The sequence below is a fragment of the Myotis davidii genome, unplaced genomic scaffold, assembly GCF_000327345.1.
Source record: "Myotis davidii unplaced genomic scaffold, ASM32734v1 scaffold104, whole genome shotgun sequence".
NCBI classification, from domain to species: Eukaryota; Metazoa; Chordata; class Mammalia; order Chiroptera; family Vespertilionidae; genus Myotis; species Myotis davidii.
Window position 1 is genome coordinate 1,888,111 of NW_006296625.1, and position 12,044 is coordinate 1,900,154.

A 12,044-nucleotide genomic window follows, 5' to 3' on the forward strand; every position below is an offset into this window, starting at 1 on the left:
GCTTATCGATGTTTCTTTCTCATCGATGTTTCTAACTCTCTCTCCCTCTCCCTTCCTCTCTGTAAAAAATCAATAGAATATATTTTTAAAAAAGTTGGCATAGACCTATTCTATAAATCCTGTGTCCCAGAAAAGATTGAAATGATGATGAAGATGATGATCTTATGTCTGTCATAATGAAAGCCACATCTGTTCTCCCTTCAGAGGAGATTCTTCTGTGTCCCTCCACTTAGGCCTTGGATGCTGCCTCCTATCAGAGGCTCCCAATCTCACTTCTTCTTTTACCTGCGCCTTGATTTCTTCTATTTTGTTCTTTAGTGGCATCTTCACTATGTGTTTAAACATATTTGTCATTAAAAGAAACACACCTTCCCTTGAATCTCCTGTCTCCTTTACAATACCGCCCTATCTTCCCAGCCTACTTAGAGTTGCATTTGTCACTTCTTTACATTCCAGTCATTCTTCAGCACCCTACAATCTGCCTTTCGCCCTGAGTCATGCCACTGAAACTCCTTTTACCTTTCCTTGCTTTGTAGATCTGACATTGTTGTCCTCTCTATTTCTTTTCGTCCCCTGCCCCACCGCCTTCTTTCTTTTTGGCTACTCCTTTGAGACTCTTTGAAGGCGACTCCCTTCTGCCTATCTTTGAAAAGTTCTTATTTCTCAGAGTTCCATCTTTGGCTGTCTTCTTTCTTTACACATCTGAATTATCTTCTCCATGGCCAGGGCTTCTGCTACTGTTTGTAAGTCGTGACACCCGAATCTATATCTCTAGTCCATATTTCTGTATTGAGATTCAGATCCTCATGTCTTCTCTCGCTGGGTATCCCACAGATTCTTTAACTAGTCATCTTCCACTAAATCTTATTCTTTTCTGTGATTTATCTTGGTGGACTGCACCACTATCTGTTTAGCTGCCCAAGTCACTCTTCCTACTGCACTCTTCCCACTCCTTCAATCTCCACATTTAATCAATATCCAATGCTGTTTGTTTTAACTCCATAATTTCTTTCAAATCCATCTCCATTGCCACTGTTTTGATTCAGGCCAACATCACTTTTCTCTCCTTAGTTACTGTTGTAGTTTCTGAAAAGTTTTTTCTGACTTCAGTTTTATCCTTCAATCTTTTCTCTACGCTGAATCATCCAGAGTTCTTGCTGCTGTTCGCCTTTTCCCACTCCCCATCCTCGTCTCCTATCCCTTCCCCCCTCTCCTCCTCCTCCTCTCCCTTCTTCTTCTTCTCTCTTTATTTTAGGCTAAAGACAAATCAATTTTGACTCTTTTGCATGAAAATTTTCAGACCATTGCCTTGAGGACGAAGTTCAAAATTTTTAGGATATCTTACAAAGTTCTTTTTTAATTTTTGTAAAAATATATTTTTATTGATTTCAGAGAGGAAGGGAGAGGGAGAGAGAGAAACATCAATGATGAGAGAGAATCATCGATTGGCTGCCTCCTGCATGCCCACCACCAGGGATCGAGATGGCAACCCGGGCATATGCCTTGCCCGGGAATCGAACCATGACCTCCTGGTTCATAGGTTGACACTCAACCTCTGAGCTATGCCAGTTGGGCTCTTTTCAAAGGACTTTTGTATATCTCACTCAAACCCTTCTCTAACCTCCCAAACTCTATTTCCAAATGTTACTTGTGCTTTCAAGAATGCAAAATGCTTTTTCTGACCAATAAGCCTTTACAATAGGCTGTTTCAAGGCTTGGCTACTTCCCCTAACCATCTGTCTTTATACCTCTCATAGCTCTAGTCACATAGTGCTGCTGTTTGCTAGTCCACCTTTTTGAAGGTGGGTCTGTTTCTTGCTTATCAATGCATCTTTGTGCCTAGTACAGTGCTAGTCATGGAGTTGGTATCTAATAAGTACTATTGAAAGAACAAGTGGATAAACAATATGGTCCATAAGGTTTCAGCTCCAAGCTGGAAGGGAGATGGAAAGAAATAGAAACATTGATGAGAGAGACACATTGATCAGCTGCCTCCTGCATGCCCCCTACTGGGTAATTGAGCCCCAAAACTGGGCATGTGCCCTGACCATTAATCAAACCCAGAATCTCTTGGTCCATGGGAAAGCACTCAATCCACTCAGTCATACCAGCCGGGTTTAGGTTGCTTTTTTGCTAGTAACCATCTGTTTCATCTAGGCATAGTTAATGTGCAAAGCATTGCACATTACCCAAAGAAGAGGGTTAACAATCTCTTTTTAGTTTTGAAATCTATAACTTGAACATCTGCTCACTATTCCCACCTTATTAAAATAAATAATAGATTCTTTCCCACTAACCACAGTTCTAGAGAATTATAAAGAGAATATCTTTGATTTGCTTTTTAAAATGTTGCCAAACTACTACTTTCTGAAAAATTAGTGTATCCCAAATGCTCCCAGCTTCTATTTAGGACAGTAACTGCCAGTATCCTTGTTTTATAGTTATTATAATCAGCTTGGGGCTTGGGAAGCTAAATCTGCTTCACATTTAAATCAAAATTAAAAAATATTTGTGTCTGAGAATACTTTAAATTATGTCTGGCTTTTAAAGTTCCCTGTACTACTCACGTGATATCATTCTTTTAAGATACAATATTATGATATTATAGATATGCATTTGTTTAAACTTTAATAAGATACAGCAAGGTTAGGTTTTGAGAGCTCTCTTTTGAATAAATAAATTTGATACTGAAATTGCTAACCCAGGTTTCCACTAACTTCACTGTTATCATTTGAAGACTGATTTATTTTATTCTTAATTTTGAGTTTACTACATTTTACCATTGACTTTTGAGTTGAGTTGATTCAGACAGTTTCTGTGTTCAACTAATGGATTCGGGAAGCAGGAGCCGCTGTTTGATTTCTATAGTGCAGAGGAAAATCGACATCCAAATTTGGCTCAACATTTCACATAGACATGGATGGAACCCAGGAAACACATTTAAAAAAGGCTTTCTGGCAAGAAAATGATTTACTAAAGATTGCCTTTCCTTCACATGAAGAGACTTTCTCATCATGAGAGGGGGTGAAATTAATACATAGAGTGTAAGTAGCAGAGATGAGATTTAATTCAAGAAGTTAATTTTGGTACTATGCATTTAAAAAAACCCCATGTACTCTTATTTTAAAATTTCCTGAAAAAAAAATGTTTGAGAGCCACGAGCCCATTCGGTGCCCTAGCATGTTTGGTGTAATAAGTCCTCCTGATTAATATTGAAACATGCAGCAATGAACCATGGTGATTGCAGTTTCAACAAACACGTTAAAATGTTCAAACACTGTGAAGTCTCCTAGGCATGCATTGGGTTAATGGGCCAGTCAGGCCAGATTTCTGGAAGATAAGGTTTTCATAATCTTTTAAAAATCTTTGAGCAGACAACTGTCACTTCCACTTATGTATTGTCTCTGGGTCTCTGAAATGATTAGAGTCTGGGGAAAGTGTGTTCTAGGAACTGCTTTGAGGTGGTGTAGTTGAAAGTCTTCCTATTTTGGAGACTTAATTCCAAGGATCACTATTTATTAAGGACACTTAGCACTGCTTAGTTTTGAAAATTTGTAGTAAGAGTATATTTTAATATAATCCTTTTAAGTTGGGTTGCCAGTGTATGCTATTGAAAGTAATATTTTTAATTGTGTTAGTTTGATAATATCAAATTGAAAATGTAAAAAAAACACCCCACCCACTTATTATTTTTCAGGTATACCTATGGGAAGCCTGTGAAAGGAGATGTAACACTTACATTTTCACCTTTATCTTTTTGGGGCATTAAGAAAAATATTACAAAAAAATTTAAGGTAACTTTTACAGATGTCTTACAACTAGTAATGGGGATAACTATGAGCATTCTTTTTCTAGAAATAAGATTTGTACTGAATTAACAAAATAACCAAGTGTAAGAAAAAAAGAGCTTTTGACATTGGATAAGTGAGAATTTACCCTTTTATAGTGATTAGAGTCAAACCAGAGCCGTCACATTGTTAAATGTGACTTAGTTTGAGTTTTAGTTCTAAAATTTGGATTGCTAAAGTGAAGAATAAAACTAATTTTTTTTAACAAAACAGATAAATGGATCTGCAAACTTCTCTTTTAATGACGAAGAGATGAAAAAGTTAATGAATTTTTCAGATCAGCTTTCTGAACACATGTCTCCATCATCCCCTGGGCCGGTAGAAATTTTAGCCACGGTGACAGAATCACTTACAGGTTTGTAGACTTTGAAATGAAGGTACAGTTATATATGTGGTGCTGCTCTGTCATCTTTCTTAATTTTTTTTTGTGTTTTGTTAATCCTCACTGGAGGATATTTCTTCCATTAATTTTAGGAAAGGAAGGAGGAGGAGGAGAGAGGAGAGAGAGAGAGAAAGATCGATGTGAGAGAGCTATGCTGGCCAGGGTTGCTCTGTCATTTTTCTTATTATAACTAGCATGTTTGTCTGGGAACATCACTGCCTTTCTAAAGATGCTGTTAAATGCTGAAATTGTCACAACTGTTCATTAGTCCAGTGTGCAGAATGTTTTCATCACGAAGGGGAAATTTATTTCCTATAAAAGTCTGTAATTCAACCACATGTGATAGATAGTCGTAATTTTTTCCATTTCTGTTCTTTATTTTCAGCATGAGAACTACGTGGAAAGACATACCTTTTTAGCTGACTGACCATCTTTATTTTTTTTTTAAATCACTTAACATCTTCTGAAATCACACCTGCTCCCAGACAGTTTTCTCTTAATAATAAAATAAAAGTTAATTATGTGGATCTTTCTGTTGCTATTTCAACAGCTTTCACCAATCCCCCAAAGAGCAAAAGACTATTCTGTCAATGGCCTTAATCTGTTGGGGTGCCAGTAATGGTGCTTAGAAGGGACCCACGGAGGACAGAATAGCCGCAGAAGCCGATGTGGGAATGAGGTTTCTGTGCCCTGATATCTTAGCCCCTTGGGGAATTAGCTCAGATGGAGAAGTTTGGTGGCTAGAAGCTGTTGGTGAACTACAACTTTGGCTTTCTAAATGATGTAATTTCCAAAACAGGTATCTCAAGAAATGCAAGCTCCAATGTATTTTTCAAGCAGCATGAGTACGCCATTGATTTCTTTGATTATGCTACTGTCTTGAAGCCATCTCTCAACTTCACAGTCACTGTAAGTTGGGATATTTATCAGTGACCTAAGAGCATTAAGTTCAATTAAATGAAACAAAATGCAAAATAATTTTTTTTCAGTGCTTTTCTAAAAATTTAAGCTAAAAGTGGACAGATTACTTTTCCTATTTAAATTTATGGGGTATATAGAATTGTGTCCAAATGACTTTTGTCTAATTTTTCTAAAAGGGTAGTTTCCAACAAAGGTATTTTTAGAAATTTATTTAATAACCCATTTAAGTTAGATTTGGGTTGTTACAATGAAGTCTTTATAAAGTCATTGAAGGAATTAGATGCTGATCAAAATTATTCAATTTTAATTAGATTTTTATAGTGACTAATTTTAGTTCTAGCAAAGAGGCAGCATTAAAAAATGATCAACAAATCTACTCATTTTTCCCCCTTTTTAAGAGAATGTTGAACTATCACTTGTTAATCAAGTGAATGTTGACACTGTGTAAGGCATGGTGATCTATTGGGCTGGAGAGATGAGAAAGACGCAGTCCCTGCCCTGGATTCACAGTTTTTGTGATGGTGACAAGAAAATACACACACACACACACACAACTAGAATTCAAGGCAGGCTAAGTGTCATGAATACATTTCTACAGGGATTTTAAATAGATGTCAACAACCTTTTTCTGCAAAGGGCTAGATAATAGCAGATATTTTCAGCATTGTGGGCTATGTGGTCTCTGTCAGAGCTACTTGACTCTGCCGTGGTAGCATAAAAGCAGCCACAGCCACTTTGTAACCGACGTGGGTGGCTCTGTTCCAGTGAAACTTTATTTACAGAGACTGGACTTGGCCTCCTAACCTGTTGCAGTTTGTTGATCCTTCCTTTAAAGAAAGGAGGCGTCCCTTCTTATTGAATGACTCAAGAGAAATTTTAGATAGTTTCTGATTTCAGTGACCTTATAATTGACAGTTTGAAAAGGTAAGTAAGTAAAACCAAACACCAAAAACCAAAAACTATAGTAACTTCCAAATGAGTTGAGTGAAACAACAAGAGCCCTAGCTGATTTGGCTCAGTGGATAGAGCACCAGCCTGTGGACTGAAGGATCCAGGGTTTGATTCCTGGTCAGAGCACATGCCCGGGTTTCAGGCTCAATCCCCAGTGGGGGGCATGCAGGAGGCAGCCGTTCAATGGTTACCTCTCATTATTGATGTTTCTATCTCTCTCTCCCTCTCCCTTCCTCTCTGAAATATATATATGAAATATAAAAAAAATATATATGAGCTGAGGGAGGAAGAATTGCCTTTGGGATAGGGAGGAGGGTCATTAAAGGGATGCTCTGTGGAAGGGGAAACTTTAAGCTATTTGTTAGAAGATCAAACAAGGATTTTACATGTTTGGGTGTGGGGTTGGGAGGTGGAGGGCAAGGTGAGCTGAGACGCAACTTGACCAGCGCAATTGCAGCAGAGAACTTGTGTCTGGGAATCGTCAAGAAGAAAACAGGAGGCAGACCTTGAGGAGTTGTAGAGCATCCTGAATGGCTCACATATGTGTTTGAACTTTATGCTCCAGGCAGTGAAGAGCCCAGGAGCCTGTGAACGTGGGAGGGGTGAGGTGGAAGCAGTGTTCCAGGGAGACTGACCAAGGGCCTGTGCAGGAGGATGGCAACCTCATGTGCTGGATGTGGGAGTGGAGAGGGTGAAAGAGAGAAGTACAGTATAAGACTTGGTGTACAGTAGATTTGGGAGGTGTGGAAAGGGAGGGAAAATTCAGAGACAAGCCTGGCAGAATTGCGGTGTTAGTAAAAAGAGGACTGGTGAGAAGGTTACTCAGTTTTAAATGTGTTGAATTTGAGATGACAAGGTTATACAAGTAGAAATATCCTGCAGGTATTAGAGGTGTTGAGCATGAGCTCCAGAGTGAGGTATGGATGGCAGTAGGAAGACAGAAGAACAGATCATTGATAATTTGGTCTTGACAAATCTCCACATTTAGGGGAGGGGAAAAGGAACCAAGAAGGGCACCGAGAGGATGGAGGAAGAGGGGTGTGAAGTGAAGGAGGTTGTTGGGGAACCACTGAAGGCAAGAGAAGCTATAATATCAAGAAGGGAGTCATCAGTGGAATCATCAGGAAGTTAGGGTGCCACTAATAATTTTGATAGTTTGGTTTTATTGATGGAAACTGGGTTCAACTGAACTTAACCCCTTCCCCAACAATTTTTTTGTTAAAAACGTTTCTTTTTCAGACTAATTTTTTTATTTTGGTTCTATATAGTATTTTTGATGCTGGTTATGAAAACAGTTTGTAACTCGTCTTCCTACAAACCATATTTTTTTTACCATATTTTCTTAGTATACTCGTCGACGACTGAAAAAGAACATTTTGTGAAAACGTGTATACACGTTTCTACCGGGGAAGGGGTTAAATCCTTGACTTCTCTTTCTCTTTTTTCAATACATTTTTATTGATTTCAGAGAAGAAGAGAGAGGGAGAGAGAGATAGAAACATCAATGATGAGAGAGAATCATTGACCAGCTGACTCCTGCACCACCGCGACCCCCCGCCCCCGGGGATTGAGCCAGCAACCTGGGCATGTGCCCTGACCAAGAATCGAACTGTTTCCTCCTGGTTCATGGGTCGATGCTCAACCACTGAGCCATGCCAGCCAGGCTCCTTGGCTTCTCTTGTAACCTGTTTTTAAAATGTTGTGTTTTGATTATTAGGTGAAGGTAGCACGTTCTGATGGCAAGCAACTGACCCTTGAAGAAAGAATGAATAATATAACAGTAATGGTGATACAGAGAAACTCTACAGAGTACGGGAGAGGATGGAATAGTAGAAATCAGGAACTAGAAGCTTCCCAGGTCCTAAATTATTCTGTCCCCCAGAATGGAATCTTAAAGATTGGATTCCCAATCCTGGACAATTCCACTCAGCTGCAAGTAAAGGTACCATCTGTTTTCCATCATTATGGTACTGTAGTAACATCATTAAAATTGTAACCTTGTGGTAGGCATTCAATCTGCTGGAGGTCAAAGTGCACAGGAAGTGGACATGTTTCTATTTCTAAAAATGGGGGAAAGTGTTAAAAGTAATTTAATGACAGTCTCTCAAGGTTATACTGAATGCTTCCTCATTCATTCATTTTGCAAAGCATGGTAAAATAGAGCAAACTGAAAATATGATGGAGAAGCTCCCCAAACTCCAAGTCTAGGTTGATTCTCAATCACTTGAAATTGTGCTTTGGCAGGAGCCAAATATGATTTCTTGCTTGTAAATGAGCTCTGTGTTGTGGAGAAAAGGAAAGGAATCCTTTTTTGTATCATTTTCCCTTCTCACAATGTTTCCCAATAATATACTTTTGTTTCTGAAATAAGTTAGGACTATGCTTTTATTCCTCTTAGATCATGATGATGAAGACACTCTTCCGTGCTTTACAGCTATCACTTTGTTTATAGTATAAGCTATGAAATGATAAAGATCTAGTGTCTGGGGAATGTATTTTTCCTACATAAAAAAAAGTAAAAGTGTATTTGCTTTTCAGTAATTGTGCATCAGGGTAAATCTTTTCTCAAGGTGCTGCTAAAAATACAATTTTATAGCTCCCTTTTCTTTTGTTATAGGCCTTTTTTCTTAATAGTGTGAATAGCATGGCGGCTTATGGTGTGATAGAAAAACAACGATGAGAGAAAATCATTGATCAGCTGCCTCCTGTACACCCCAAACTGGGGATTGAGCCCACAACTCAGGCATGTGCCCTGACTGGGAATCAAACCGTGACCTTCTAGTTCATAGGTTGATGCTCAACCACTGATCCACAATGGCCAGGCTAAACTTACTTATTTTTAAAATTCAGCCTCACACTTTTTAGCCTGTCTTTTTTATACTGTAATCACAATATAGCCTGTCTTCTTTCCTTGCCTATATTTGCATTTCCAATTTAAGATGGGTAATGAAATGTTGCATTACATTTAAAATTTAACTTTTAAATTTTAAATTTATATTAGATATGCCCCATATCTTCACTGCAGAAAATTATAAACTATAAGAAAAACAAAAAAGAAAGTAAAATTGTTACCCTTAGCCTTGTAGTTTTGCTAATCCAGGTCTCCCAAAGATGCTCTGTATTCCTTCCGTTCAAAAAAAGACTTTTAAAAAATTTCTTAAAAATTATTTATTTATTTTAAAGTATAGTTGGCATATACTATTATATTAGTTTCAAGTGTACAAAGAGTAATTAGACATCTACATGCCTTATGAAGTGATCACCTTGATAAGGCTAGCACCCATCTGACACCATACATAGTTATTACAATATTATTGACTATATTTTCTATGCTGCACTTTATAGCCCCATGACTATTTTTATACCTGGCAGTTTGTACTTCTTAACCCCTTTCATCTTTTTGTCCATCCCCCATCCTCCTTCTATCTGGCAATCATCAGTTTGTTCTCTGTATCTATGAGTTTGTTTCTTTTTGTTTTGTTTATTTGTTTTGCTCTTTAGATTCCACATATATATATGAAGTCATGTGGTGTTTTTCTTTCTCTGTCTGACTTATTTCACTTAGCATAATGCCCTCTAAGACCATCCATGCTGTCGTAGATGGCAAGATTTCATTATATTTTGGCTAATATCCATTGTATATATCCACTACATCCTCTTCATCCATTGTCTCTCAGTGAGCGTGTAAGTTGCTTCCAGATCTTGGCTATTGTAAATAATGCAAAAAATAGAGTCTTGGTGAAACTACTACGGTTGCCTCAGTCAGTGTTGCTTTGGCTTATCCTTTCCTATTTCCCAACCTACATGTACCCTCTGTGTTGGTCAGGGTGGCTTTCTGGCATTCAAATCGACTTTGAAGTTGGTTTAAGTAAAAAAATTTGTGTGTATAGTTAAAGTCATGATAAATGTAGCTGTGGTTGAAATTCTCACTGGCTTTAACATAAAATGAAACTCAACTACCATGTTTTTCAGGTAATATCCAGGGGACAGTTAATGGTTGTGGGCAAGCAAAATTCAACAACCTTCTCTTTAATACCAGAAAATTCTTGGGCTCCAAAAGCCTGTGTCATGGTGTATTATATTGAAGATGATGGGGAAATTATAAATGATGCTCTAAAAATTCATATTCAGGTTGATTTTGAAAATAAGGTAAGGTTTCAGGTAATGATGTTTAAAATAAAACTTTATGTTTGTGAAGTATAAGAAATGTAATTTTTCTTTGGAAAAGTATCATTAAACCAAACTGGTTAGAAATTTATATTCATTTCTAGAACTATGTTTAACTCTCTTCATATTTAGTTACTACATGTGTAGTGCTGCTGCTTTCTCTCCAGCACTGGCTGGGAGCTGAGTTGTGAGGGATGGAGAAAGGGAAGAGGAAAGATAGAGAGTGAAGGGTAATTTAGATTTATGCCCCTGTGAGATGTTCCATCACTTGCAAACACTGTGGCAGTAAAGTTTTTTACTTTTAAAAATATGTTTTTCCTAGAGAAGGCTTATGTATGGTTTCAGAATGATCTCTGAGCCAAGGCAACTGTGGAATTTTTGCTAGATTTGAAGTGTTGCTCTGTTATTGGTAAGTAATGCTTTAACCAGTGAAATCAATCCAGTTCTCTCCCTTTCCTAGGTAAACCTATTTTGGAGCAAACCTCATGCTGAGCCATCTGAGAACGTCTCTCTGAGGGTCGCTGTGACACAGCCCTACTCGCTAGTGGGGATGGTAGCTGTTGACAAAAGTGTGTACCTGATGAACGCCTCAAATGATATTACCATGGAAAATGTGAGTGTAGCTGTGTCTCCTTCCAAAAATACACGTGAAAGAGAAACTATTGCAGGATGTCAGATATCTGAAAGAAATTTCATTAGTTCCTCTTTAGGTGTAGTTAATTCCCAGGAAAGCTTCCAAATAAACTAGGATCTGCATTTCAGTCTTTATGTTGGGAAGAGGCTTATGTGGTCCATTGTCGTTGCTGTCTTACACGAGAAATGCCACCTTCAGTTTTCCCTCATTTTCATACTATATTTTAATTTAAGACTCTTGAGGCAGTCCTGGGAAATTGACTTGCCCAATTCTGGGTGACATCGGACCAGAGAGCTTTTGATAGTTTTGAAATACCTTCTATTTGGCTACACATATGGTTAGAAACAATTACAGTCCACATTGAATCAGAAATTTGCAGTGTATTGAGGGAGTGAAATCATGTGAAACTTCAGAAAATTTACAAAGCAAGAAGTATGTGAATGTCTAGTTTTACACAAACGAATACCCTATTTATTAGTCCTTACAGTTTTATTTGTAAGTTCTTGATTTATCCTTGTGTACCAGTGCCAGTTGAAATCTAGATTGTATAACTTATGCCTGTTAATTGATTATGTACAGTGATTAACAATGGCAGGAAGAAAGATATATATGCTTATACTAATTTGGTCATCTTATTTTAAAATTAATACTCTTGAGGAAAATTATACTTTTTTTCGGTCTATGCAGCTAATTTTTTTTCAATCCTTTAAAAAACAAACACAACTCATTTATAGCCCATTGGTCATATTTTTCTCTTGCCTTTTCTAAAATTCACATTATTCTAAAAAGTATATAGCATCTTGCAATTGATTTAACTGAATATAGTAATAGCTATCATTTTACAACTTTATAAACATCTTAAATATTTTTATTTTTTCATCCCTATATGTGCATGCACACGTGCACACACGCAAACACACACACCTTTTATCACTCATGCTCTCTGTGCTTCCTGTCTCTATCGCTGTCTCTCTCTCTCTCTCTCTCTTTTTTTTTCTCTCTCTCTCTCTCTCTCTCTCTCTTTTTTTTTTCCGGAGGGAGCAGCCCGTTTGACACCGTTAGGAGTGGTCAGAGTCTCTGGGACTTGATGCTCCACGACCGGGCCAGCGCGAGGCACCAGCGCGTTTAAGGAAAAGGATAT

The 12,044-nt window shown here is 37.8% G+C and overlaps 1 protein-coding gene across 1 annotated transcript in view; it reads left to right on the plus strand.

Annotated features, from left to right (window-relative positions):
• CD109 (CD109 molecule) overlaps positions 1–12,044 on the plus strand; it is a 112,283-nt gene that overhangs the window by 55,292 nt on the left and 44,947 nt on the right. The window contains 7 exon segments of the mRNA XM_015569385.1: positions 3,698–3,794; positions 4,062–4,203; positions 5,030–5,139; positions 7,820–8,044; positions 8,720–8,759; positions 10,052–10,251; positions 10,730–10,882. Of these exon segments, the coding sequence (XP_015424871.1) occupies positions 3,698–3,794; positions 4,062–4,203; positions 5,030–5,139; positions 7,820–8,044; positions 8,720–8,759; positions 10,052–10,251; positions 10,730–10,882 (967 nt within the window).